The sequence below is a fragment of the Sceloporus occidentalis genome, unplaced genomic scaffold, assembly GCF_023333645.1.
Source record: "Sceloporus occidentalis isolate IW3139 unplaced genomic scaffold, rSceOcc1.0.p SCAF_9, whole genome shotgun sequence".
Lineage (NCBI taxonomy): Eukaryota > Metazoa > Chordata > Lepidosauria > Squamata > Phrynosomatidae > Sceloporus > Sceloporus occidentalis.
The window spans coordinates 35,710,911-35,736,313 of NW_028316989.1; the positions used below are offsets into that span (position 1 = coordinate 35,710,911).

A 25,403-nucleotide genomic window follows, 5' to 3' on the forward strand; every position below is an offset into this window, starting at 1 on the left:
TTTACTCAACAGAACTCCTTTATTTGCATGGTACCCTGAGTTTGAAACAAAATAACATTTCTTCAAAATCAAAATAATAGACTCATGGAATCAGAGAGTTGGAAGAGACCACAAGGGCCATCCAGTCCAACCTCCTGCCATGCAGGAAATCCTAATCAAAGCATACCCAGTATTCAGAATAGTCAAACCATGCAGTACCTCAGACTCCCCTGACAGGCAGTATCTGAATCTGATTTCTTGTGATGGCTTAGACTACATCTGTGAACAGTGCTAGATGAGTGAAAGGCAAAATCAGTATAACATGACTCTGTGAGTAAAATATATTGTTAGTGGTTTCTGTCCTAGGCCTTTGTAGAAGATCTAGGATTTGGGAGTCAGTCATTCCCTTTACCAATTTTGCATTTCAAAATTACAGTCCACATCTTAAGCTAGCTGCTTGCTGAAGCATGGCCCTTCAGGGCTATAATGTGAGGAGGACGTGGTTCTTGCTGCAGTAGTCATGGGAAGGCACCGACTTAGGTTATCCCCACAGGGCTCAAAAGCAGAACATTCAAGCACAGTGACTATAAATCTAAGGGATTTGTACATAGTGCAACAGAACCAAAGATTCCCTGTTTCATTTCCATAAGAAAGCAACTGGCACCAGAACAAGTAGAGTCCCAGCATTTTAAAAACAATGTTTGGTAATGAACAGTTGAAGACACACACATCTCATAATGCTCCAGGAACTATCTACCTTTGATGGAATTGCAACATGAAATACACCCAAAGGCATCACTTATAAATGTAAAGTCTATGACTGAAATAGGCATATTCAGATATTAGCCTTCCTTAAAAAATGAACATATTTTTTAAAAAGGAACAATATGGAAGAGCATAATATTTTTGTAGTCCAGATTTCAGCAAGCAAAAACCCTATTCCCTTCACACAATGGACATTTGTTACAGAAAACTCTTGTAAAAACAACACAAAAAATAGATTGAAGCAACTGTTATGGATGACAATTGCCTCTCAATCTGGTACCTTTAAGGTGTGTTCACAACTGTGACTCCCATCATCCACAACCAGCAATGGCCAACCACTGTGCTGGCAGAGGATGGCACAGCTGTAGTCCACTTTTGAAAGTGTTGGACTACAAATCCCACATGGTTTCTCAAAATGAAGGGGACTATCATCATCATTATCATTATTATGTATATACCGCCTTTCCAAAGGATCAAGGCAGTTTACAAAAATACATTAACAAATACATAACGCAATTAGAATTTCATCCCCTTACCTTAATACCCACATCAAATACAGTTTAAAATAATTAAACATTTAAAATATATAGGATTAAAATAGATAAGTTTAAAATTTAAAATGAGCAGAAGCAGGGGAGACATTTGGGGTGAACAAATTATTATTATTATTATTATATTTATATTTATATTTATACAGTCAAAGACTGTTGGATAATGCTGGGTTGGGGAAGCTGGACCTTCAGCTAGATTTCAATTGATTCTAAAAAGTTAGTTCTCACTGCATACGAAGTATTTATTGTGTAAAATTGTTCCAAAATTGCCACTCTGTGGTGTGTGTGTCTGTGTTTGTATCAGTATGTGTAAGGCAAATTATCAGTGGGGTAAAACCCAAGTGGCAAAAATGCACGATCAGTATAGCTGTGCAGTAAAGATTTTGCAGGGCTAAACTGTTTCTGAGTGGGGACATTATGTCTGAATGCTTCCCCCATACAAAATGTCCACATGCACAGAAAACTAGAAGACTAAGCAAGAACCCTCTTCCACAATATAATCATAACCAGAATTCCAGAAAAGACAATGAATCCCTGAACCAGACACATTTTTTCCACTTCAGTTTCCTTTTTGTTATTTTAAAATGTGTGTCTAGCTCATTTTTATGGGGAAAGGGTCTATAACTTATCAGATTCTCAAAGAGGGCTGTGAATCAAAAAGGCTACAAACCATTAATTTAATGTTTCACAGAATTCTGTTTTAACATTTTTTTTCATTTTTTCATTTTAAGGCTCTTTAAGTCCTCAGCCAATCTTTGCTAAGTATTCCACCCTCACTAGCAGTAGGACGTAGCATTCTGTTTTGTTTTGGAAGTTGTTGGGTTTTTTTATGGATTCTGATCATTAGGATCACACTTCAGCATGATTTTTATCCCAACACCTTTTTTTGTTGTTTCAAAAGCATCCAGAGCCTTTTCCAAAGGAAATCGATGGGTCACCAAGGGCTGGACATTCACTTTTTTTGATGCAAGCATAGCAATCGCCATGGGCCACCTGCAAGAAAACAGGAGGGGGAAATTATGAATTAGCAGAATTCCCAATGTCTTCTGAATATACAAATGTCAGACAGAAGAACTGCAGTGGTCAGTTGCCTCAAACACCAGAACCATTTGAATGCAAATAACATTGCATACCAGAGTTTAGAAACCATACGTTTTGGACTACAACTCCCGGAATAACCCAGCCAGCATGCTACTGACCATGCAGCTGGAAATATTCTGGAAACTGTGATGCAAAAAAGTAAAACTTTCAGGTTAAGCCTCCTAAACTGGGCTTCCTCAATCTATCATCTTCTGAATGTATTTCGACTACATGGCCACAGACTGTGTTGGCTGGGAGTGATGGGAGTTGGCATCCCAACACATTTGTAGAACATCGGGTTGGAGACAGCTATTGTATATTCAACATTTACTGACTTTTATTCATTTTGTGATACTTCTACATATATGGTCTTGAGTAGACTATATATCAAAGATCATTCTCTGAAGGCATTTTACAGCCAAGGATTAAATGTGGAAGGAAATCATTTAGTAATAAGAATTCATACATTAAAGCTGTAGTGTAAATAACTAGTATAAGCTCTTTGGTTGGTTGAATATTTCTGTTTTAACTTGGTATTGATTCTACGATTCTATTCTCGGTGTATTAGATTGCTGCATAGTGGCTACAGTGTTAATTGTATGGCTTAATATGCTTAATTTGTATTATAGATATTGTGCAATAAATTCCATATTGCTTTAGTGGCTATGCATGGTGCTAATGTCCCATCAACGCCCCATAGTAAAAGTGCTACAGTAGTATAAGTATGTTTTTCCTTATATAGTTCGTTTGATGGCCCTTTACTCCCTCCACTGTTCACAATTATGTACTGACCATACTCTGTCATGCTAACTCCTATAAACCTAAAATCATAGAATTGGAAGAGACCACAAGGGCCATCCAGTCCAACCCCATTCTGCCATGCAGGAACTCTCAAAGTATCCTCGACATATGGCCATCTAGCCTGTGCTTAAAGACCTCCAAGGAGGGAGATTCCACCACACTCCCAGGAAGTGTGTTCCACAGTCGAACAGCCCTTACTGTCAGGAAGTTCCTCCTAATGTTGAGGTGGAATCTCTTTTCCTGGAGCTTGCATCCATTGTTCTGGGTCCTGTTCTCTGGAGCAGCAGAAAACAAGCTTACTCCCTCCACAATATGACATCCCTTCAAATATTTAAACAGGGCTATCATATCACCTCTTAACCTTCTCTCCTCCAAGCTAAGCATCCACAGCGTCCTAAGTTGTGCTTCATAGGGCATGGTTTCCAGACCCTTCACCATTTTGGTCGCCCTCCTTTGGACACGCTCCAGTTTCTCCACATCCTTTTTAAATTGTGGTGCCCAGAACTGGACACAATATTCTAGATGGGGCCTGACCAGAGCAGAATAGAGTGGCACTATTACTTCCCTTGATCTAGACACTATACTTCTATTGATGCAGCCCAAAATCGCATTGGCCTTGTTAGCTGCCGTATCACACTGTTGACTCATGTTCAACTTGTGGTCTACCTGGACTCCCAGATCCCTTTCACACGTAGTTTCATTCAGCCAGGTGTCCCCCATCCTATATCTGTGCATTTCATTTTTCTGCCCTAAGTACAGTACCTTACATTTCTCCATGTTGAAATTCATTTTGTTAGCTTTGGCCCGGCTTTCTAATCTATTAAGGTCATTTTGAATTTTGATCCTGTCCTCAGAGGTATTAGCTACTCCTCCTAGTTTGGTGTCATCTGTAAATTTGATTATGCCCCCAATTCTATCTTCCAAGTCATTGATAAAGATGTTGAATGGCACTCAGCCCAGGACAGACCCCTAGGACCCCACTGGTCACTTCTCTCCAGGATGAAAAGGAGCCATTGTTGAGCATCCTTTGGGTTCGGCCAGTCAACCAATTACAAATCCATGTAACAGTTACTTTGTCTAGCCCACATTTCACTAGCTTATTTGCAATATCATCATGGGAAACCTTGTCAAAGGCCTTACTGAAATCAAGATATCCTATATTCACAGCATTCCTTTCATCTACCAAGCTAGTAATTTTATCAAAAAAATAGATTATATTTGTCTGGCATGACTTGTTTCTCTGAAACCCATGTTGACTTTTTGTGATTATGGAATTGCCTTCTAGATGCTCACAGACTATCTGTTTAATGATCTGCTCTAGAATCTTCCCTGGTATTGATGTCATGACTTGTATTTCTACTATTTGTTTACTGCTTGGGTTAGGGATTTGTTTTTTCCCTAAAGTCATGCAACATAATGCTTTTTATCCCTACAGAATTCTATAATTTCAAATTTCATTGCCCTGTATCATCTATAAAAATCTGCCAAAAAAGGCAATTCAGGAAGAATCTAGGGGACAAGTAGCCTTGGTAGCCATATGAACACCAGGGATGCACTCTGAGAATCCCTGCCTTATGAATTGTAGACCAGGCTGCATGGAACATAGATTTTGGTCCTACAACTGAGGACATGTCTACATGGACCAAATATGTGGTCCGCCACCCTCGCCACATTACAATGACCTGTTTACTTGTTGCAGGACCAAATTCCCAATGTGAGGGCAGACTGCCTTCATGATGTCAGGCCAGTTCTGTAATAAATCTGCAATGAATCCACACTATCCCTTCTTAAACATTAAAAACAATTCTAGTAACCCACTCACTATTCCCTTTAGGGCTCATCTACACCAGCCCCAGAGCTCCCCCATATTGTCCCTGTTACCTCATCAATCTGTAACAATGCTGGGTGTCTGTCTGCACACCTGGCATCACTAAAGGAGGAATGTGAGGCAGCTCTGAGGCCAGCCTATTCTGGGAGCAGCATGGGATATTCTGAATGGTGTAGACAAGTCCTAAATGGAATGGTCAGGGTGGGTGGGTTACTAGAATTGCCTTCTTTACACTATGTAGCGCCGGACACAACCATCTCACTGTAAAATAGAAACCTTCAACCTACTATCCTGGAGAATCATACTGGATCTGCAAAAGAGCTCAGTTTATGTTGCTGTGAAATTTTCCTACATACAAAGACAAACATAGCACACAAACTATGTAGCAATGCCAACCGACCATCTCTTCAGGTCCAATATGATGCTCTAGGACAGCAGGCTGAAGCATTCTACATAAAGAGCCAGTGCTGTTTGGAAAAATTTCGTAAAAGCAACAAGCCTTCCCTTTTCCCTCTTGAATACAATTATGCAATTCAACAATCGTCCCTTTAGATCTCTGGAAAATACTCACGTATTGCAGTATCGAAATATCCCACGGATATCCACTTCCCGTACAGCAGCATTCACAATGGGCACTGTCACCATCTCAGGCCCAAGACCCACCAAAACCACAGTCCCACCAGAACGGGTTGCCTGGGGACAGACATTGAGGACCCCAAATTAATATTCATCTCTTTCTGAAGACAGCACATAAGCACATTTTAAAAAACATCTGGCCTGCAGAAGATTCCTGTCCAGCCTGTTGAGGTTCTTCTCCATGTCCCACACCTTCACAGGGGAAAAGAATCCAACAATCCTCATTCATCTCTGGTCACTGACCAGAGATAACAAAGGGGATTCTGCTTCCTACTGGCTCCTCCCTGTGTCAGTCAAGTCATATACTTTATACTGTTCCTCTCAGGACAACAATCAGCCTATGCATGGAAGTAGCTGGTGCTTGGAGGAACTGCTCCTATGAGTCTCATCTAAATCCCTTTCTCCCTGCAAGCAGGGGTGAAGAGCTGCTTTCTGTGCAGATAAAAGTGTGCACAAGAGGGACTTCAAAATGTTGGGAGAGGAGTTCTGGGGAAATGGCCCTCCCAATATCACTCATCCTGCTTAACTGGTTGAGGAACAATCTTGCCCTAGGACTAATAAGTCATCCACCCCCAGCAAAAAATATTTATTTTATGTGTTCTCCCATTGCTTCCAACAATAAGCTTCAGAGAGCTTGGCAAGATTAAATTTTAGACTACAGCTCCCAGAATTCCCCTTGCCATACCATCTGGAGTGTTCTGGGAGTTCTTGTCCAAAATTTTACATTGTTAAAATCTAATAATCTCTAAACAGAAATTAAAGATAATATCAGATACATCCATCAATTAAAAGATACACACATATATTCCAGTCTGGATACAGTCTTGGACCCCAGTGCACTCTATGGTGATGTCAGGCATGCAACCAAGTGTATTTTTGACAGCCTGGGCCACTTGCTCAGGGTTCTCACTCTTTATTTCGATGGTGAAATCAGCCCCAATTTCCTTAGCCTTTTCAAGACGAGGGGCAGATAAATCTATAAAAGTAGAACATAGATAATCAAAATAATGAAAATGGTACCACTTGAAATTGATGCTAAGCATGCATTTAGCATCACACAATAGCAATAACTTTAAGACAAATCCACTAGGAAGCCACAGCTCCATCATTCCCATCAGAAACAACAAGAACAAAAAAAACTTCTTGTCACAGAGTTCAGGATTTTGTTTTCTGTGAGATATGAATCCTCTCTCCAGGCCGTACCATATCAGATTAGGATGGTGTCATTCTTTACTGAAGTAGACTCTTGTTATCTTGGTCAATAGCCAGCCACTGTGTGATTCTGGAAGCTTTAATCTAAGGGCTGAATATAACTGTTATTCCAACAAGAGTAAACCAATTGGATCAAGAGCAACTTCGTTAAGTCTCTACTTATGCACTCCTCCTTTCCCTCATTTTTTTCTTTTGCCTTTGCCTTTTCTTTCTTTGTAACAGTATTTTTAAATGCAGAGCTTCTTTAAGTCAACACTTATGCATGCCCCATTATTTGAACAGTTCTACTACAGTTGAGACTACAAACTGGATTAGGTCCCAAACAGTAATTTTCCCAGTCTTTGTACCATGGTTGTTTCCCTCAATATCTTGTGCCACTTGAGACTCAGGGGTGAACTTCAAGAGTACTTAAGATATGGGCCCAAACAGACAAGCCAAAATAAAGCTACTTCAGGTCACTTTGTAGGTATGCTGTTTAAATGACACACACAACTTAAGAGGCCAGGACTGGACTGTGGCTTTGGCACGACTTCTGGCCTCTTAGGACACATGCATCATTTAAATAGCATACCTCCAAAGTGACCCGAAGCAGCTTTATTTTCACCTGCCTGTTCAGGCCCTATTTCATCTCAGCCTTCAAAACAGTTTGCACACATCCTGACAACTACTGCATTTAATCCCCTATGAACCTGGAGAATTTAACTGCAAATAAGTACAACATAAGAAACTGAGCAGATGAAAGTCTTTCTTACCACTTATAATAACTTGTGAAGCTCCCATTACCTTAGAGATAAGCAAAGTCACAAGCCCAATAGGCCCTGAAATAAAAGCAGAAGGGGAAAATTCAGGAAGCATTGTATTTATTTATTGTACAGATTTTTAAAATACTGTCCCTCATCAAACATTTCTAAAGTAGTTTGTAGGACCATTCCAAATCATTTTATTGACTAAGGCAATGCTGCAACTTGTGTCTGCTCATTCACCCAAGTCAAGCCACTTAATACCCAAAATAAACTAAATTATTTTGGCTCCTGATTCAGGAAACTGCACAAATGTCTCTGCCCATTCCACACTAACAGTAGAAATAATAACAATAACAACAAAAGTTTAAAAAAATAATTTATTGATTTTTCATGACAACTCAACCCAGCTAACTGAGGCAGCTGCCAGCCCTAACAGTGTATTTGTGTGAGAGAGAAAGAGAAAGCAAGAGAGTGTATGTGTAATTCAAAAAGTTGTTTTAAAAAACAATACAACAGAGCAGTTGAAAAGCAATAGTTAAAACAGTTTTGAAAACATGGGAGATTTTTTTTCATTGTCTCATCCCTAAAAGACAACATTGCCAGAAGGGTAACTTTGGGGAGAGAGAAGGGAACTGCTCAACCAAAAATATGTCAGTGGAAATAGTGACAGACACATTATATCCAGAACTTTATATAAAGAACTTAATAGACTGTAGTACTTAGATACAGCAACCAGGAAAAAAATGTCTGTAAACTTGCAGGTAGGCTCAAGAATCACAATATGGAGTTATAGGCCATAAAGGGTTATCTATCACAGCATGCTCTCTCATGTTATGTAAAATCAGAGTTAACCATACTAGCTTGCAGGCCAGGGGGAAATTCTGAAGTTGTAATAAGAAAAGTAATTTTGCCAAGCTCTGCCTGAAACAGCTTCTCCAGATGGAGCAATTCCTGTTCCAACTCTAAAGTTTAAAACTGTGCAGACTGCTGCCCTCATGTGGCATTTCTGTTTCTTTCAAATCTATGCACCCAGTAGCATCTAGGAATACAGTACTGGGGGTCGAAGAAGTAGAGAAGAAGAGTATCATGGCAGTTATATCCTGTGGTAAGTACTTTAAAGAATATGCCCAGGATAGGTCCAGTCCAAGATAGTTTGCTGCCTGAGGCAAAGATAACACCCCAAACCCCCTATTCCACATATAGAATCTAACTAGAAAGGTAATTTAATTTTACTTCAATAAAGTTCTAATGCTTCTCCATGTTCCAAGTACCATTGCTCTGGCCTCAGAGGGAGAAAAGAGCAGCCAGAACCTCGTGGACTTAATCCCCACCCAAACATGTCTCCTTATGTGTCATGTCTTATTTAGACTGTCAGCCTGAGAGGAGGGAAAAGTCAAATTAATTACATGTAAGCTATCCTGGAAGCCTTTTTTGGATGAAGCTGGGGGTATAATAGGATACCACACCCCACATGATGGAAAAGCATCAGGGGGGCTGGGGATTATGTTTTCAGACTACAATGCCCAGAACTACTTTTCAAATTTTGGGTAGGTGGCATAAAAGGGTTACCTCCTTCCCCTGGCAAGTGCCAATTGAAGCAATTGGTTCACTCTGTGTAGTGGTGCAACAAGCCCTGTGTCCAAGACAGGCATTATCTGAGGAAGCTGTGAGCCAGAAGTGGGCTTGCAAAAGCAAACAAAAGCAAAACAAGGAATCATCCATACCAGCACCACAAATGAATACTTTGCTCCCAAGAGTCACTCCAGCCCTTCTGCAAGCATGGATCCCCACAGAAAGGGGTTCAATGAGGGCACCTTCCTCAAATGAAACATTATCTGGAAGCCTGCAAGACAAAGACACCTTTCACAAAAATGAAAACTTCGTTCCGCTGCCCTTTTCGTAACCCGGAAGACTTTCGCAAGCCGAATTGCCATAGGCGCTAATGGGGAAAAGCCGCGATTTGGTGTGAAATCGCGCCGAAAAGCACCAAAAGTTTTTTCGTAACCCGAAAAAACTTTCGTAACGCGGAACAGTTTTTTTAAATAACTTTTTTTCGTAACCCGGGAATTTCGTAAGGCGGCGCATTCGTATCCCGGGGTACCACTGTATTTCAGACTAGAATCAACATCTCTAGATAAAGTTACAAGGTAAACCATGGTTGACCATTCTAAATAGACCTTAGGCTCCCCAGAGTCCTCCTCATTACACTCCTCTTCCTCTCTTGGTTTCCTAATTCATGGCAAAGCATGGTTGGCCAGCAGATAAGAATCAGGCAAACAAGAGGAAGTAGACTGTAGTCTACAAAAGCTCATGCTGCCAACTTCTTTATTTCAGTTAGTCTCAAAGGTGCTCCAAGATCTCTCTACATTCTCATTCTACAGACTAACACAGCTGTATCTTTGAATTCTAAAACTGTGAAAAACTACCTTTTTTCACAAGACCTAGGAACTCTCAGAGCATTCTCTGTAAGCAAATTATGACTTTCATAAACCATAGTTTGCTTCATAATGAGAAACAGGAGTAATTCTTTAAAGTACCACTGCAATTTACCTCAAAGCAAATTATGGTTTGAACAAGCACTCAGAGCTTTGAAAAGTAGAGGTGAAGAATGGCATGAATCACATATCATTCCTTCTTAGTCCTTGATTTAGTCTGCTCTGTAATGGTGAAAGATGATGTGCCATCAGTAATGTTGAAGTTATACTCTATTCAACTGACAGTCTAATCATATTGCTTACATGGAAGGGGAAAGGGACTATCATGCCTTTCACTTCAAGCAACAAACTGTCTTGGGACACTCCTGGCAACAGCTAGACAGAGCCCTCTTGTACATTATCTTGGTCTTTTAATCCCCAAATGGTTTATAATTGCAGAATAACATAATGATACAACTGTGTATGTCATTAGACTTTTTCTGCAGGACGAACAATGGAAATAGAAAGTTAAATTCAGAGGGAAGCTTTGTTTTCATCATACAAGTCTTGCATCCCTAGAAAATATGTTCCTCAGAGTACCTCTTTCATTTTCAATGGTGTCATTTGAATGGATGGGTTTAAGATTTTTTCTACCAAGTTAGAAAGTCTGAGAGACAGATTCCAAAATAACAAAAAATCCCATCATCTTAGACTGGGTCAGAGTACCATTATCAACTCTGAGATCTGGCCCCATATCTATAACCATTTATTCAGATTTGGATGGATTAACCTAAAATTGGACACGACTCCAAATCACCAAAGTACAGCCATTATGTGTCTAAGAAGAGAAAATTCTTTCTTAATGTAAATTCTAACAGAGCACTTTTTGCTACCTACCTACCTACCTACTCAGTTAACCAGCAGTTCTTGGTGTTCATAAGTGAATCTAATCATCCATCTAGGTGTCTTCTTTACTGTTCCATTCAGCAATAGCTAATAGTTGTTTTTTTCTTAGTAAGAATTAAGAAGACCTTGGGCAATGATCTATAATGCTGTCACTCATTAGCTGCTATTAGAGGTTTCGTGGCACTCTGAGAATGAGGATGAATAGCATGCCAATTGTCTAATTCATTTTAAACCTGCATATCCAATTACTTCTCAGAATTCTGCACCACAAAAAATCACACTGTTAAATTGTATACTGTAACAAAATGACTACCTTTGTTTTAAATTTGCTGCTAATCTCACTCACTGCTTTCTGTCATATTATTAGAATAGGCTGCTTCATCTACTTCCAGGCATCTTGGTCTGATCTAAAGAATCCTAGTATTTTAAGAATTATTTTTTTAACAAATCTGCAGATCAGTTTAAAGAAATTAAAAGACACAAAGAGGTCCTCTCTTTTTTTTTTTAGCACACAGTGAAAAACATTTCCTGATCTCTAAACCAGATTGGGAAACATCATGGCTGAGATGGGGAAAACAGAATATAATGCAGCATTAAATAGGTAAGAAAGCAATACAATGGAGATATATAAGAAAAGTGTGGGTTTTTTTTCCTTATTATTGTCCCTCATCACTTCATAACCTACTGCACCACAGCAGGCTTACTCCATTTTTAATTGATTTTAACTGATTTTAAATTGATCTGTTGGCTAATAACCACTCTATTAGACTTTTAAGCTGCAGTCCCAAGTAGGTAGGGCATTTCAACAACCACCAGGCAGATGGAATATCTTATTTTTAGGATAGAGAGAGATGCCTCCCCTTAGAAAAGAAAATCCAAACTCTGAATTCCCACACTGATACTTCTGTGGTCCTGACCTCTTCAGGACCTGGAACTCTGGCTTTTGGAAAGAAAGAAATGGAATCCAGGAGAATGTGCCAACAAAGGCCAGGAGACTATGTTTAGGATAGTCTGAGAAAGACTATGAATTATCCACAGCTTTGTTGGTCCCTAAACATGACCCCAAACTGGCTAGTAATTTATCCCACTCTTGAATATCGTTTCACTAAGAGAGAATAGGTCAAACAGAAATACATCCATGTAAAGAGGAAAGGAGCAGAAAAATTTCTTTTCTTGCCCTGAAAACATTATTCTATTAATCCTTTGGATATCTGGAGGTTTCTGAGACAAAGGGGAAGATCAGCCAGCTCAAACATGAGCATGCTAGCAGGGCAAAATGGCTGTCTTCCCCCCCCCCCCCCCATCCCACTGCACATAAAGAAACTAATTAGGGTGGCAAATCTTACTTTAACAAAGGCAGTAAGGGTGTCTTCCACCACACTTGTTACCTTAGGACTAGGATGGCCAAAAGAACCAGCCCACCAAGGCCCCCACTGAAGCCCATAACTCCCCCAAGCCCCCACTGTCAAACATTTGTTTGCTCCAAATGGAAAATAGCATCCCTAGTAGCCTCTGAGAGGGTATACTTCTCTATTTTAATTCTATGGAAGGGAGCCCAAAATATCATTTTGAGGAGCCCAAAATACGACTGGTTCCAATTTCAGAAAAAATGGATGGATGCTGCCCATAGAAGGCCAGAAAGTAGGAAATGGGGCAGGTGCAGCCCCCAGACCATCCTTAATGGGTTCAGGACTTCTCATAAAGGACACAGGTCTTTTTTTCCAACACTTACCACTATCACATCTCAGACTGCTTTCCATGTGAGGCAGCAGCCTAAGACATAACCGGGCTTCCATGTGTAGACTACGTTCATAAGAACAGCCATTCCTTACAATTTTCCTCCAAACAAACTTGGAGGAGAAATTTAGTTTAACTTATGTAGCTTCACAATACACCATTCCCAAAAGGTATCTGCAACTCACTTATAGCAAAAGTTTGCATCATGCTTGTAATAGCGACACAAGTTTCCATCATCAGGAGGAGTTGCACAGAAGAAGATGGTTGGAGAGAGGTTGTAACGCCCAATTTTGCAGAATTCATCTGTTTCTCGGGGAACCCCAGGCTCAACAGCCACTCTGTCACCTGGAAGACAGTAAACAAGGTAAGAGACTTGGGAGACTTCTCATGAAAATAGCTTTGCATTTGTATATATGCTGTAATACACTGCTTTGAAAATAAAGGCAATCCAAAATCAGGGAACCACACAAAGCTCTCAGTTGCTGGTCTGGCACCAGCTGGATAATAGGGGAAATGCTGATGTTCTCTGGAAAAGCAACCTTGATTGGGATCATGGTGATGAAGGAGGATTTAATTTCACCATTACAACAGAGACACTGGTGGCTTCCATATCAGAGCCAAGATAGTTCTGCTCTAAAAGAGTCAACCAAAATGTTATATTTATTCTGGGGATAGTGTTGAGCACCATGGATAGCTCCTTGGGATTCATACAAAAACACAAGAGCAGATTCAACAACCCACAGATATGGGACCCACTGAAACAACCTTGGGATCTCCACAATCCTAACATAGTGAGGGACTGGACAACTGAGGTAGAGTCCAATTTTTGCCACCATGGGCCACATGAGCACATTTTGGTGACCTGAAAGTAATATCATATCACTCTGGTTTTATTTTCTGGCCAGTTTTGGAAGTTTTTGGGAGTAGCAGGGGTAAAATCATGCAAAAGTGTCACATTGGGAGGCAGTTTTGTCTCATTTATGCAGGTTTTTGAATGAAAGATTCCCCTTTGCTCACTCAAAGGGCCTTGCGGGTGTATGGAGAAACTTGGTAATGCCAAAAGAGGCTACATGTAGCCCAAAGGACACACTTTCCCAGTAACCACTTCAATACACGTGCTCTCTTGTGATTCATTTTTGGGAATCATTATTGTGAAGGGAGATGAGGGCTGAAAGGCAGGTTATTAATGCTCCTATGAATAAATAATCGAAACCTGCCCCTCAGTCACAAAGAGGAAATGGGCCTTATGATGATGGAATGGCCACTACTCACCTTTTTTTAATTTGGTTACTGCAGATCCCACCTTGACTACTGTTCCAGAAGCCTCATGACCTAGTACCATTGGGTTCTTCACAATGAAATCTCCAATTCGTCCATGCTGCCAATAGTGGACATCAGAGCCACAGATCCCAACAGAATGCATTCTCAAAAGTACCTCTACCAGAAAAAAGACAAATTGGAAGGTAAAATCTTCTCAGGGTAAATCTGTGTTCAGCACTATTAAAGACGTTAAAGTTTGGTGGTTTAGATCCAAAGTTAGGTGTACTTACAGCAGACCCACTGAAATGAATAGTAGTCTCATTAGTAAACTATAAAGTTTAGTATGTAAAGAGATCTTGTAGCACCTTTGAGACCAACTGAAAGAAAGAGGTTGGCAGCATGAGCTTTCGTAGACTAAAGTTTACTTCCTCAGATGCATAGATAAAGTTTACTGATGTTGAACACTTAGCATCAATATGTAGTTTAGCCACATATATAATTAAACTGTTTCCCACATAATGACAAGAAAATAACAGAAGCCTTGAAAAGTGGTTGGCTTTTCAATATTTGTGTTCCTAGTTGTGTGCTATCTAATTAGAAAGCTCTGCAATGTTGACATTTCTTTTATTGTGTCTTTTCAGAAGACTGGTAGAACATTTCAAAGACATGCTATCAATGACAGGCAAGTTTGATCTGTGCCCAGTTGAGTTTAATAACAGTTGCCAAGATTCCTTTTGAAAGTTATCTGCTAAGTCATAATAGATCTTTAATACACTTATCTTTGCATTTGAAATCAAACTCACTGCTTTGGCAACTTCTTTTTCTTTTTAACTACACCATGAAAATTCTGTGTCAAATCACAATGTATGTGTATACCTATAAGGTGCCATTGGCAACCCCATGAATTTCATAGGGTTTTCTTAGGCAAGAATACCCAGAACATCTGTACAACTGAACCAAGGCTGAAAGGAAGATAAAGAGAAAAGAGCCAAGGTGCCACAGGTTCTCCAGGCCTGGAGTAGAAGCTACTTTTTATACTATAAAAACTGAAAGAATAATTTTTTCAAGTCACAGGAGATCTAGTACCTGGATTGTCTAAGCAGCCCACCTTTGGTATTAACAACAGACATGTTTCAAAATCAGCATCAGTTCTCCTAGACAAAAAACCATTCTTCATTTATGCAATGGTTTCTTATGCCCGTAAAAGCCTTGTGGCTTGAATAAAAGGTCCAGAATTAAAATTGTTCACACTGTAGTTTTCACTGAACCAGCTGTAGTTAGAATGAAGATAACATCTGAATAATGAACCAGCCTGACTTTGAATCCAACAAAACAACTCAACTAATACACTGAAGCATACATTATGTTTTGAATAAATCGATAGACTAGTCCATCAACTAGTTATGCAGACATACCATTAGGTCCTGGTTCAGGGATTGGTCGGTTTTCCTGCAAGGATACAAAATAAATAAGATTCAACTTGCATGAAAATTAGTTGTTACTTACTTTAGGTCAGATTATCCTATTCAGGTGGACTATAGTTGTAAATTCCTTGAAATTTTAAGAGTCAATAGGGTTCATGTTATACTAGTAGATCATATCTCACAGTTCAATAACTGAGTGACAATCCTTTTTAAAAAGAGAGCATTTTGAGGTACACATAAGCAACCCAGAGCCTGGAAAAGTTCCTTTTTTAGATCCCAGTGCCTAGCATTCCCCAGCCAACATGGTTAAACTGGCTAAGGGACACTGGGAACTGCAGTCTAAAAACAACAACATTTCTAAATTCTGATCTGAATGCCTTAAAATGTTACAGACCATTACACTTTTGCTGAACCAGTAAAATTATGGATGACTTCAGCTTCCATTAAAGCCTTTTTTTTAATAGTTACTTTCCAAATTCTGCCCTGAAGTGAGATGAATTCATTTGTTAGCTGCAATGAAAACCCAGTGGGAACAAAGGTTAATCTATTGGTTCTATTGCTGGAAATAGAACAGTTCAACTATCCTAAGCAGATTTACTCAGAAGATAATCACTCCAAATTCAACTGATTTCTTTTGGAATTTAACCCTTATTCTTTCTAATTGGTATAAGAGTTAATTCTGGATTCCAAATGTTTTCTAAGATTTTCAGACTATATATATTCTTGATTTACTTTGCTGGAATGGGCTCTTTGATGAAAATATAACTCTCTTCCCCACTGGACAGAAAATGACAACATTCCTAATATGAAGAGGACAAAAAATACTATAGTTTTTCCCATTCACTTCTGACTGTGAACCACTTTTAGTGCTAGAAGAAATGTTTTATAAACATAAATAATATCGCTAGCAAATTCAGTGAAGACTTAAGTATTATCCCCATCTGTCCTCATCACAACAGGCTTCTAAATAGTCAGGTCCAGCTTTAAACTTTAGAGAAATTATGTGTAGCCTAGCATTTTTGCTGTTTAAAGGTAGTAAGTCAAAGAAAAGTGAGATGAGAAAAATGGTTGTGGAAGTTGTGAAAGGAAGTATTTAATGTTTAGCCAGTAAGCAAACACAGTACTGGTTCGGATTAGCAAACAGATGTCTCAGGATAGTAAAATTCCAACAATTTAAATATCTAATTGCTGTTTGCGTTAAATAAAATTATGGCCTAAATCCTATTCTTAGTGCCAACTAAAATGGACTCTTTGAATCAAATCAACATTTACTGTATGTATGTATGTATATAGGTGTGTGTGTGTGTGTGTGTGTGTGTGTATATATTCTAGAAATTTAGGTAAAAAAATTGACCCAAAAAATCTGAGTCGACTTATCCATGGGCCTATGTAAGTACTGTATCTTAACTCTTATTTCAAAAAACGAACTATGCCCTGGTGAAAGGCAAGAGTATAATCTATCCTGGAAGCACCAATCCTCCCTACTCTCTCATCCATTTGGCCTTATGAGTGAACACAAAGAGCTTTGTCTGCTTTTGTACATTCTTTGACATTATTTTGCTTTGCTTCGTCCTTTAGATCCTTTGCTCTATGCCCCTTAAGTTTTACCTTCAACTTATCCATGGGTCATAGCAAAATCCATAATTTCAGCCCCAAAACTTGCCCTCGACTTATATATTTATTTTATTTATTTATTTATATGAGGTCGAATTATAGTTGAGTATATTTTATGGTATGTAAAAACCATTTCTTTCAGTGGGTTTGCTCTTGCTGAGGCTAAGTATTAGCTTTAGGCATTTAAAAAGGAAAATATTGGTGCAGACCTTGATGGGTTTTACTGCAAAGAAACAAAATCCTCATTATCCACCTGCCAAGAGTAAAGTGGCATTCCATCATTATGCAAAGATATAGCCATGTTAGTCTGCAGAATCAGGAGAGAGATCTTGTAGCACCTTTGAGACTCAGTGAAAGAAAGAAATTGGCAGCATGAGCTTTTGCAGACTTCAGTCTTCTTTCTCAGATGCATTTAGAAATGCATCTTTGAGTTAAACTCAAAGGTGCTACAAGATCTCCCTAAGTATATCACTGAATGCAAGATATGTGGGAGTCACAGTAGAGGAGGGCTATTGCCTTCATTACCTGCTTCCCAGCAGTACCAGTTTGGCCAGAATTAAATTGGGGCTGTCCCTGCCAGTATCAGCTTGGCTGCTGTGGGAATGGGAAGGCTGGACAAGACAGGCTTTTAGTCTGATCCAGCCATGCAAACATATTCAGAAATAAGGTTCTGTTGAGTTCAGTGGGGCTCGCTCTCAGGTCCAAATCCCAGTGCAGAAATAGAGAAATAATCCACTTTGAGACCGCTTTAACTGCCCTGTCTCAGTGCTAGGGAATCCTGGGAATTGTAGTTTATTGTGGCCCCAGAGCTCTCTCTGACAGAGAAGGCTCAATGTCTCACCACAGTCCCCAGTATTCCCTAGCATTGAGCAAGGGCAGTTAAAGCTGTCTCAAACTGAATTGTTTCTGCACTGTGGATGCAACTTGAAAGGTCTAAAACCCACTGCAGGAATAATCCAGTTAGGGACTGCTTTAACTGCCCTGGCTCAATGCCAGGGAATCCTGGGAATTGTGGTTTGTTGTGGCACCAGGGCTCTGTGATATAGAAGGCTCAATAATGTCTCAACAAACTACAGTTCCCAGGATTCCCTAGTATTGAGCCAGAGCAGTTAAAGCGGTCTCAAACTGAACTATTTCTGCAGTGTGGATACATCCTGAAAGGGAGAACTTCTCTCTTTCAGTTAGGTCTAAAACACACTGCAGGAATAACCCAGTTTGAGACTGCTTTAACTGCTCTGGCTGAGTGCTAGGGAATCCTGGGAACTGTAGTTTATTGTGGCACCAGAACTCTCTGACAGAGAAGGCTCAGTGCCTCACACAAAACGAGTTCCTTTTTTATGATACTGATTGCTTATATTATGATAAGCTTAAATGTAAATACTGTAACACATGATTTCTTTTTATGAAAATAAAGTATACTCTGTGTGTGTGTATATATGTGTGTGTATGTATATATGTGTGTGTGTGTAAATGTATATATGTGTGTGTGTATATATATATATGTATGTGTATATATGTGTGTGTGTAGGTATATGTGTGTAGGTATATATATGTGTGTGTGTGTATATATGTGTGTATGTATATATGTGTGTGTATGTGTATATGTGTGTGTATGTGTGTGTATATGTGTAATTGTGTGTATATGTGTGTGTATATATGTGTGTGTGTGTGTGTAGGTATATATATGTGTGTGCATATATGTATGTGTATATATGTGTGTATGTATATATACAGTATGTGCATGTATGTGTGTGTGTAATTGTGTGTATATGTGTGTATGTGTATATATATATATGTGTGTGTGTGTGTAGGTATATATATGTGTGTGCATATATGTATATGTATATATGTGTGTGTATGTATATATACAGTATGTGCATGTATGTATATATGTGCATGTATGTGTGTGTGTAATTGTGTGTATATGTGTGTGTATGTGTATATATATATGTGTGTGTGTGTGTATATATGTATGTGTATATATGTGTGTATGTGTGTGTAAACTGAAGGACCAGTCATCACAATGTGTGTGTAAATATGTGTAATTGTGTGTGTCTACAGTTCCCAGGGCAGCTAAAGCGGTGTCAAAGCGGGTTATTTTTGCAGTGTGGGCTGCTAAATGTGCTTCCTCAGCTTCCCAGCCCCGATTCAGCCAGAGTCGCCTGAGAGGCCTTTAAGGGAGAGGCAAGGCAACCTCTGTCTGCTCTGCTCTAGTCTGAGGGGACCCTCAACAAAATGGCGGACGACGCTCGAGGGAGGGAGGGAGGGAGGGAGGGCGGCCGTACCAGACGCAGGTCCCCCGGTTTGTGCACCACCACGGACAGGTTCTTCGCCGCCTCCTCGGCTCCCTTCGCTGCCGCCATGGCCCTCCGCTTCTCCCTTCGCCTCAGAAAGAGAGAGCCCTGCCTGCAGCCGGCTTTTATTTCTCTGCCCGGCTGGTCAGAGTCCAGGGCCCAGGCCTTGGCCCTTGAGCCGCCCGCGACGGAGGGGCCCTTGGCCCTTCCTTCCTTCCTTCCTCCCTTCCTCCCTCTCAGCGCCAGGAGCAGCCGCTCATCTGGAACCCGTGCCTCTTGCAGTTAAACCAGGCCTAGGCTCAGTGGAGGGACACAAGGAACACAGACAGGACAGGACTTGCCCACAAGGAAACAGAGGGGGATATTTCTCCACAGGGAGACAAATACTTGCCCATAGGGGAATATTGGGAATTACTTGGCCGTAGGGAAACATGGGGGAATATTTGCCCATAAAGAAACATAGGGGAATATTAGCCCACAAGGAAACACAGAGGAACACTTGCCCATAGGGAAATGTTAGGAATTGCTTGGCTATAGGGCTGCACTGGGAAATACTTGTCTATAGTGGAATATTGGGGAATATCTGCCCATAGGGAATCATTGGAGAATACTTGCCCATAAGGAAATATAGGGGAATACTTGCTCATATGGAAACAATGCTTGCCTATAGCTCCCAGGATTCCCTAGCACTGAGCCAGGGCCAGGGCACTTAAAGTGGTCTCCAACTGGATTCTTTCTGCAGTGTGTTTTGGATCTCCCTTAACAAACCCAGTTGATCCACTTTCTCCTAGGCTAAACTGTCCTCTGTAATCCATAACTCAGGAAAGACAACCTCCATTAATATACTCTCTATTACATACCTAGGATTGCATGTTGTCTCATGCGCATTGTGTGTTGTGTAATTTGAATCCTGCTGGACAAGTCCCCTATGTTTTGGGCAGAGTTTTTTGTATAGTGTATGAAAAGCTTTTTTAAAAGCCCTAGGAAAACAGAGGAAAAAAGCTGTCAAAACTAACAACTACTCCATGCAAAATGATCATTTATGTGAAATGGTTTACACAACTTGTCACTTATTAATCTGCGACACCATTTGTTCAACTATCTCATTTCTCTGCCAGTCTCTCCTGTTGATATTAATGGCAATCACATCTGCCAGAAATCTAGACTACGAACACAAATTCAAAGATAGGAGCCATCTTGTAAGACAAACGTAACAGTTAGTCAAACATTGCCTATTAATACAAATATAGCAGTTAGTCAAACATTACCTATTAATACCAAAGGGCAGCAGGGGCAGAGCTTTGGAAAAGTTACTTTTTTAGACTGGGGGATTCTGAGAGTTGTAGCCTTCAAAAGCTTTAGGTTCAGCTGCTTGTACTTTTTCTATTGCAGGAAACTGACAGTTTAGGGACTGGAGGGTCCTATGGAACCTATTGAAAATGGGAATACAGTATTTATTTATTTACCTTTCAGATGCAAGACTGGATATAAGATGGTGCCAAGTTAACTGAGAGAGTTGGGAGGGAGAGAACCCGGCCTGCTAAATCAAATGAGAGAATACAACAGCAGCAACACTTGGAAAGAGCAGACCAGAAGTCAAAAGTATGGTACGTAGCTATAATTTAGATCTGCCAACGTTCAAAAATTAGCCATTGAAAAAGAGAGAGATGCCTCTATTTATTATCAGCAACAGCAGCCTTAAAGAAAGGCAAAATCATTAACCTTAAAAAATAAATGTCCACATCTGTGCTCCATCTGAAAACCTTACAAAGACATTATGCAAAGGGATCTGATAGTACCTTTGAGACTAACTGAAAGAAAGTAGTCAATGGCATGACTTTTTGTAGACTTCAACCTATTTTCCTCAGATATATATTATAGAAAACGTTGGTAGGATGGACTTTCGTAGACTCCAGCCTACAGCCTTGCTGATGAGATAAGCTGAAGTCTATGAAAGTTCATGTTTCCAATAGTGTCAAAGGTGCTACAAGATACCTTTGCATACTGATTTTCCAGACTAACAACTACCACCTTACAAAGACGCTGTAGGTGGTAATAACAAAACAATTTCCTAGGGTGCTGCTAAAGCCCACATCTCAGCATTGCATCTTAGGACACACCTCTGGCATGTCATCATAGGCTACAACCTGCTTTTGGATCAAAGACTCCATTTAAAAGAGCCAACCCACTAAAGAGCCAATGTAAAATTGCCAACCATGATGCTTCAGAAATCATCAGATGACTATAGAAAAGGTCACTCCAATAAGAAACTAATTTGATTACAGTAGATTCCAAGCAAAGCAAAGAAGAAAAGGAGGGGAAATTGAATCCTTTCCCATTAGTGGTATAGTGGTAAATTCTGTTTTCCAGAATTCATCTAAAACCACAAGAAGAAGTGTCAAAAATGCAAGAAGGCTAATGAGTACTTAACTGTCCATTCAATACTAAGCCACTTCCTCCAAATTGAATAGTAATAGGAATATTCAGAACAAAATGTTGTTGCTAGGAAATTTTGTGTGTGTGTGTCACACACACACACAAACCTCTCTCTCCAAATGAATAGAGAAGCCTGAGTAGAGCATCATCCCTACACTTTGACGCATTGAGTCCTGACTTGACCACACCACTTTCCTTCATATCCAACACTTCCAACATCAGGTATAGGTATAGTATGCTGTGCCCTTATGAAAGAGATACTCTTTTCATATCCAACCTAAATGTGTTAGGACCAAACTCTATGTGATGGAGTGCACAACCTTTATACCAAGACAGACTGTTTGTCTATTTATTGATTATATTTTTAATCTCACATTTCTTTCAGTGAGCTCAAGGCAACATACATGGAATTTTAATAAAATTCCAATGAGATAGATTAGGCTGGGAGTGAGTGTTACTTGTCTAACATCAGTGAGTTTCACAGTTCAATATGGCCCTAGGCCTGGATTTTTCAAGCCCAAATCTAAACTGTTTAAAAAAAACTATTTGCATTCACTCAGTGCAATATGGGGATTACAATTTATGAGTAACCTTAGTGCAAAAAAGCATTGCTAATGATTCTGTATGGTGGGAAACGGGAAGAGGTCAATGTGGGGGGGGGTGACACCATGAGTTACCGCACCAACCCTAAGGATGCCACGGTGCAGAAGTAATCCAGTTTAAGACTAGTTTACCCTGGCTCAATGCTAGGAAATTCTGTCAGAGAGCTCTGGTGCCACAATAAACTACAATTCCAAGGATTTCTTAGCACTGAGCCAGGGTAGTTAAAGCAGTCTCAAACTGGATTATTTCTGCAGTGTGTTTTGGACCTTACTTGCTCTCAGAGATTGTAGAGTACAATTTCCACCATCCTCAGGCAGGGAGCAGGTAGGAATTTTCAGCAGATTAATCAAGCAAGGATTTAGGAATGAGGGGGAAAAGCCTCTCCTTTCCATCTGTCATGTCAAACTTGTACATAAAATTTCTTTCCCAACCTTGAAAATGTTATTTTTGGGGACTACAGCTCCCAGAATCCCATTTGTCACAATGGCTTGGGAATTCAAGGCATCATAGTTTTAACAGTTTCCCCAAGCTCCATTTCTTCCACTGTGAAATCTCCCATTCCCTCCACTATGAATCAGTCAGGCTCTGTGCAGTACTTTTGTTTGTGACCTTGGAGAGAAAAGCATGATGAAACTTGCTGTTGAAATGAGAAAGCATTGTTAATAAAGATAGCCATCAGGAAGCTTCTCATGATGGACATGGTGATCTCATGAAAACGAATTAACAGAAATAGAACAGAATCCAATATTACAAAATATAAAGTCAATGGGCCATGCACTTCAGGAACAACAATAAGCAAGCATTCTTGCTCTCTTCTGGGAACTCTTCAATGAAATGTTAAAGACGAAATACAGCCACAGATGTTGGTAGATCATAAGATAACTATTGGCCAATCTTGAATTTCAGATGAATTGGGCCTTGTTTTTTGTCAGAGCCATTTCATTCCACATTATTCTTGTTTTATCATTTCTTATGCAGTTATATTTATTTTATGATAAATATGTTTTATCTGAAATTTATAGCAAGATTTTAAGACCATATTCTACTCTCAATATGGTTCCCATTACAGCCATGTGTAAGCACTGCAGTTATTTCAAATGTATAATAATGATGGAAGGTGGCATTTATAAGGAAATATTAGGGTTGATTTTTCATACAGTATCCTTGGATTTGACCTATCCAGCCTTCCACCTTCATATTCTCCATTTTCAGATATCTTTGCAAAAGACAGGTCAGCTTTTTGGACAGTGCCTAAGGGTAGGCAAATATGGCAATTAGTTCTGAGGCCAGCAGAGAGGTTCATTTTGTTCTTTGGATTCTTTGGAACGATAACAGAGTATATTGGCATTGTGAGCAAGTCTTGGCTTGACAAGCGCACCTTACTGAGCTCAGCAGAACAGAAAGGCAAAACTCACATTCCAAACGGCCAATTATAAGCAACATAATGCAGGGATCAGAGCAGGAGTGAGTAACCTGAAGCCTGGGAATCACACATGGTTCTTAATGTAATTTCGTAGGACCCTCAGCCTAATTTGAAATGCTCTTCTTCATGATCAATTCATATTTCTGGCGATAGTAATCTGTCCCTTTCTGTGGACAATAGTGATCTGCTGGGCAGGAAGGTAGGGAAAGAAGGAGTGGGGTTGCAGAGAGTGAACAGGGATAAAGGAGGAAATAGGATAACCCATTAATGGCTGACTTTGGTCTCGTCCACAGATGCCATCAATCTTGGCCAACACAACATGAGGATCCCTCCAAAGAAATGTGGCTCTTTACAAGGAAAAAAAAGGTGCCCAACTCCTGTTTTGGGGTACCTGAAGGGAGATGGCAGAAATACCCCCACCGTCATGAAGTTCCCAGAATGACCTTAATTCAGTCACTATTTTCTTGACCAAAATTCCTCACAAGGATATTATGAAGATAATATGGGATGTGCTTCAACCATTCTTATGTTTAAAAACATGTTGAACATACCTATTTTTGAAAGTCTTCTGGCTTCCTCCCATTTATGTTAATGGACAATAGATATTTCACCCTGATTTTGTGTTGTTTTATGTTGTTATATTATGCTTGTGCATTGTTTTGAAATCTTCAGATGAACTTGATTCATAAATATTCATACATGAATACATACCGTATATACTCAACTATAAGTCGACTTCATAGGGGCAGGTTTTGGGGCCCAAATATGGATTTTGATATGACCCGTGGATAACTCAAAAGTAAAACTTAGGGTCATGAACAAAAGATCTAAAGGATGAAGCAAAGGAAAACAATGCCAAAGAAATTACAACTTTCCAGCATGTATAACTATATGTGCTTACGTTAAAGGCTGAATGGATGAGAGAGTTTGGGGGGGGGGGGGGTCAGTGCTTCCAGGACAGATTACACTCTTGCCTTTCACCAGGGCATGGTGCCCTTTTTGATAACAGTTAAAATACAAGTAGTTACATTGATCCATGGATAAGTCAGCTCTAGAAATTAAAATTTCTAAGAGTTATAAATGAGTATATACAGTGCATTACATTTATCACCAGGCTAAATCACATCATTCAACAAGGAGATGTATTATGAACCACTAAGGGGAAAGGATGGACAATTCTCTGGGTATTTGCATACAGCTCAATGGAATGTCATTCTTAAATCATAGGTTTAGCCCCTGTCCATTCAGAAATTATGCTTGCTGAGTTTTCTGTGTCCAAGGGCAGGGCTCTTTTGGTTTTGTCATCTTTTATTTCCCTGTTTCATGGCCTAAACTGGAAATTGACTGTTTGCAAGACATTGCCTCAAGGAATGTCAGGAACCAAGAAGTGCTGTGGATAGTGACAAGACTTCATAAATTTATGTTTCCTTCCTACCTCTTGTATAATACACGGGGGATGTTACAAGCTTGGGACTTTTCCATGTGAGTATTCGAAGCAAGAGGCATTTTTAGGTTCCAAGAGAGCTAGCTGAGATCCTACACCTATTTCTGCATACCACTGGCCTCCCTACATTGTTCTCGTAAAGATGTCATTGTTGTGGGGTGGCTTACCAGATCCCACTGGCCATTGTTAACTTTTCTGATGAATGCCAGAGACTCATCCTGCATAAGGTTATACAGTCAATCCTCCACATTTG

The 25,403-nt window shown here is 39.8% G+C and overlaps 1 protein-coding gene and 1 long non-coding RNA gene across 2 annotated transcripts; one reads left to right on the forward strand and one right to left on the reverse strand.

Annotated features, from left to right (window-relative positions):
• On the reverse strand, positions 1–19,578 carry LOC149307260 (sorbitol dehydrogenase). The gene is made up of 9 exons (XM_089538762.1): positions 19,236–19,578; positions 15,328–15,361; positions 13,925–14,089; positions 12,838–12,997; positions 9,320–9,438; positions 7,605–7,670; positions 6,441–6,616; positions 5,576–5,697; positions 1–2,288 (listed from the first exon to the last, which is right to left on the reverse strand). The coding sequence occupies exons 1-9, from the start codon at positions 19,311–19,313 to the stop codon at positions 2,123–2,125; spliced, it is 1,086 nt and encodes a 361-aa protein (XP_089394888.1). The 5' UTR covers positions 19,314–19,578; the 3' UTR covers positions 1–2,122.
• Positions 19,238–24,311, forward strand: LOC149307261 (uncharacterized). The gene is made up of 3 exons (XR_016282358.1): positions 19,238–19,274; positions 20,718–20,851; positions 24,000–24,311. It is a non-coding gene; the product is annotated as an uncharacterized LOC149307261 (long non-coding RNA).
• Positions 24,312–25,403: the final 1,092 nt, after the last annotated feature.

Bases quoted from the DNA above. Each gene is read 5' to 3' on its own strand.
- LOC149307260 (XM_089538762.1), bottom strand. From the start codon at position 19,313: ATGGCGGCAGCGAAGGGAGCCGAGGAGGCGGCGAAGAACCTGTCCGTG. The intron at 12,998-13,924 runs GTGAGTAGTGGC...ACTGTCTTCCAG, and splicing joins AGTAACCAAATTAAAAAAAG to GTGACAGAGTGGCTGTTGAG. The intron at 7,671-9,319 runs GTATGGATGATT...CTTTTATTTCAG, and splicing joins AGTATTCATTTGTGGTGCTG to GGCCTATTGGGCTTGTGACT.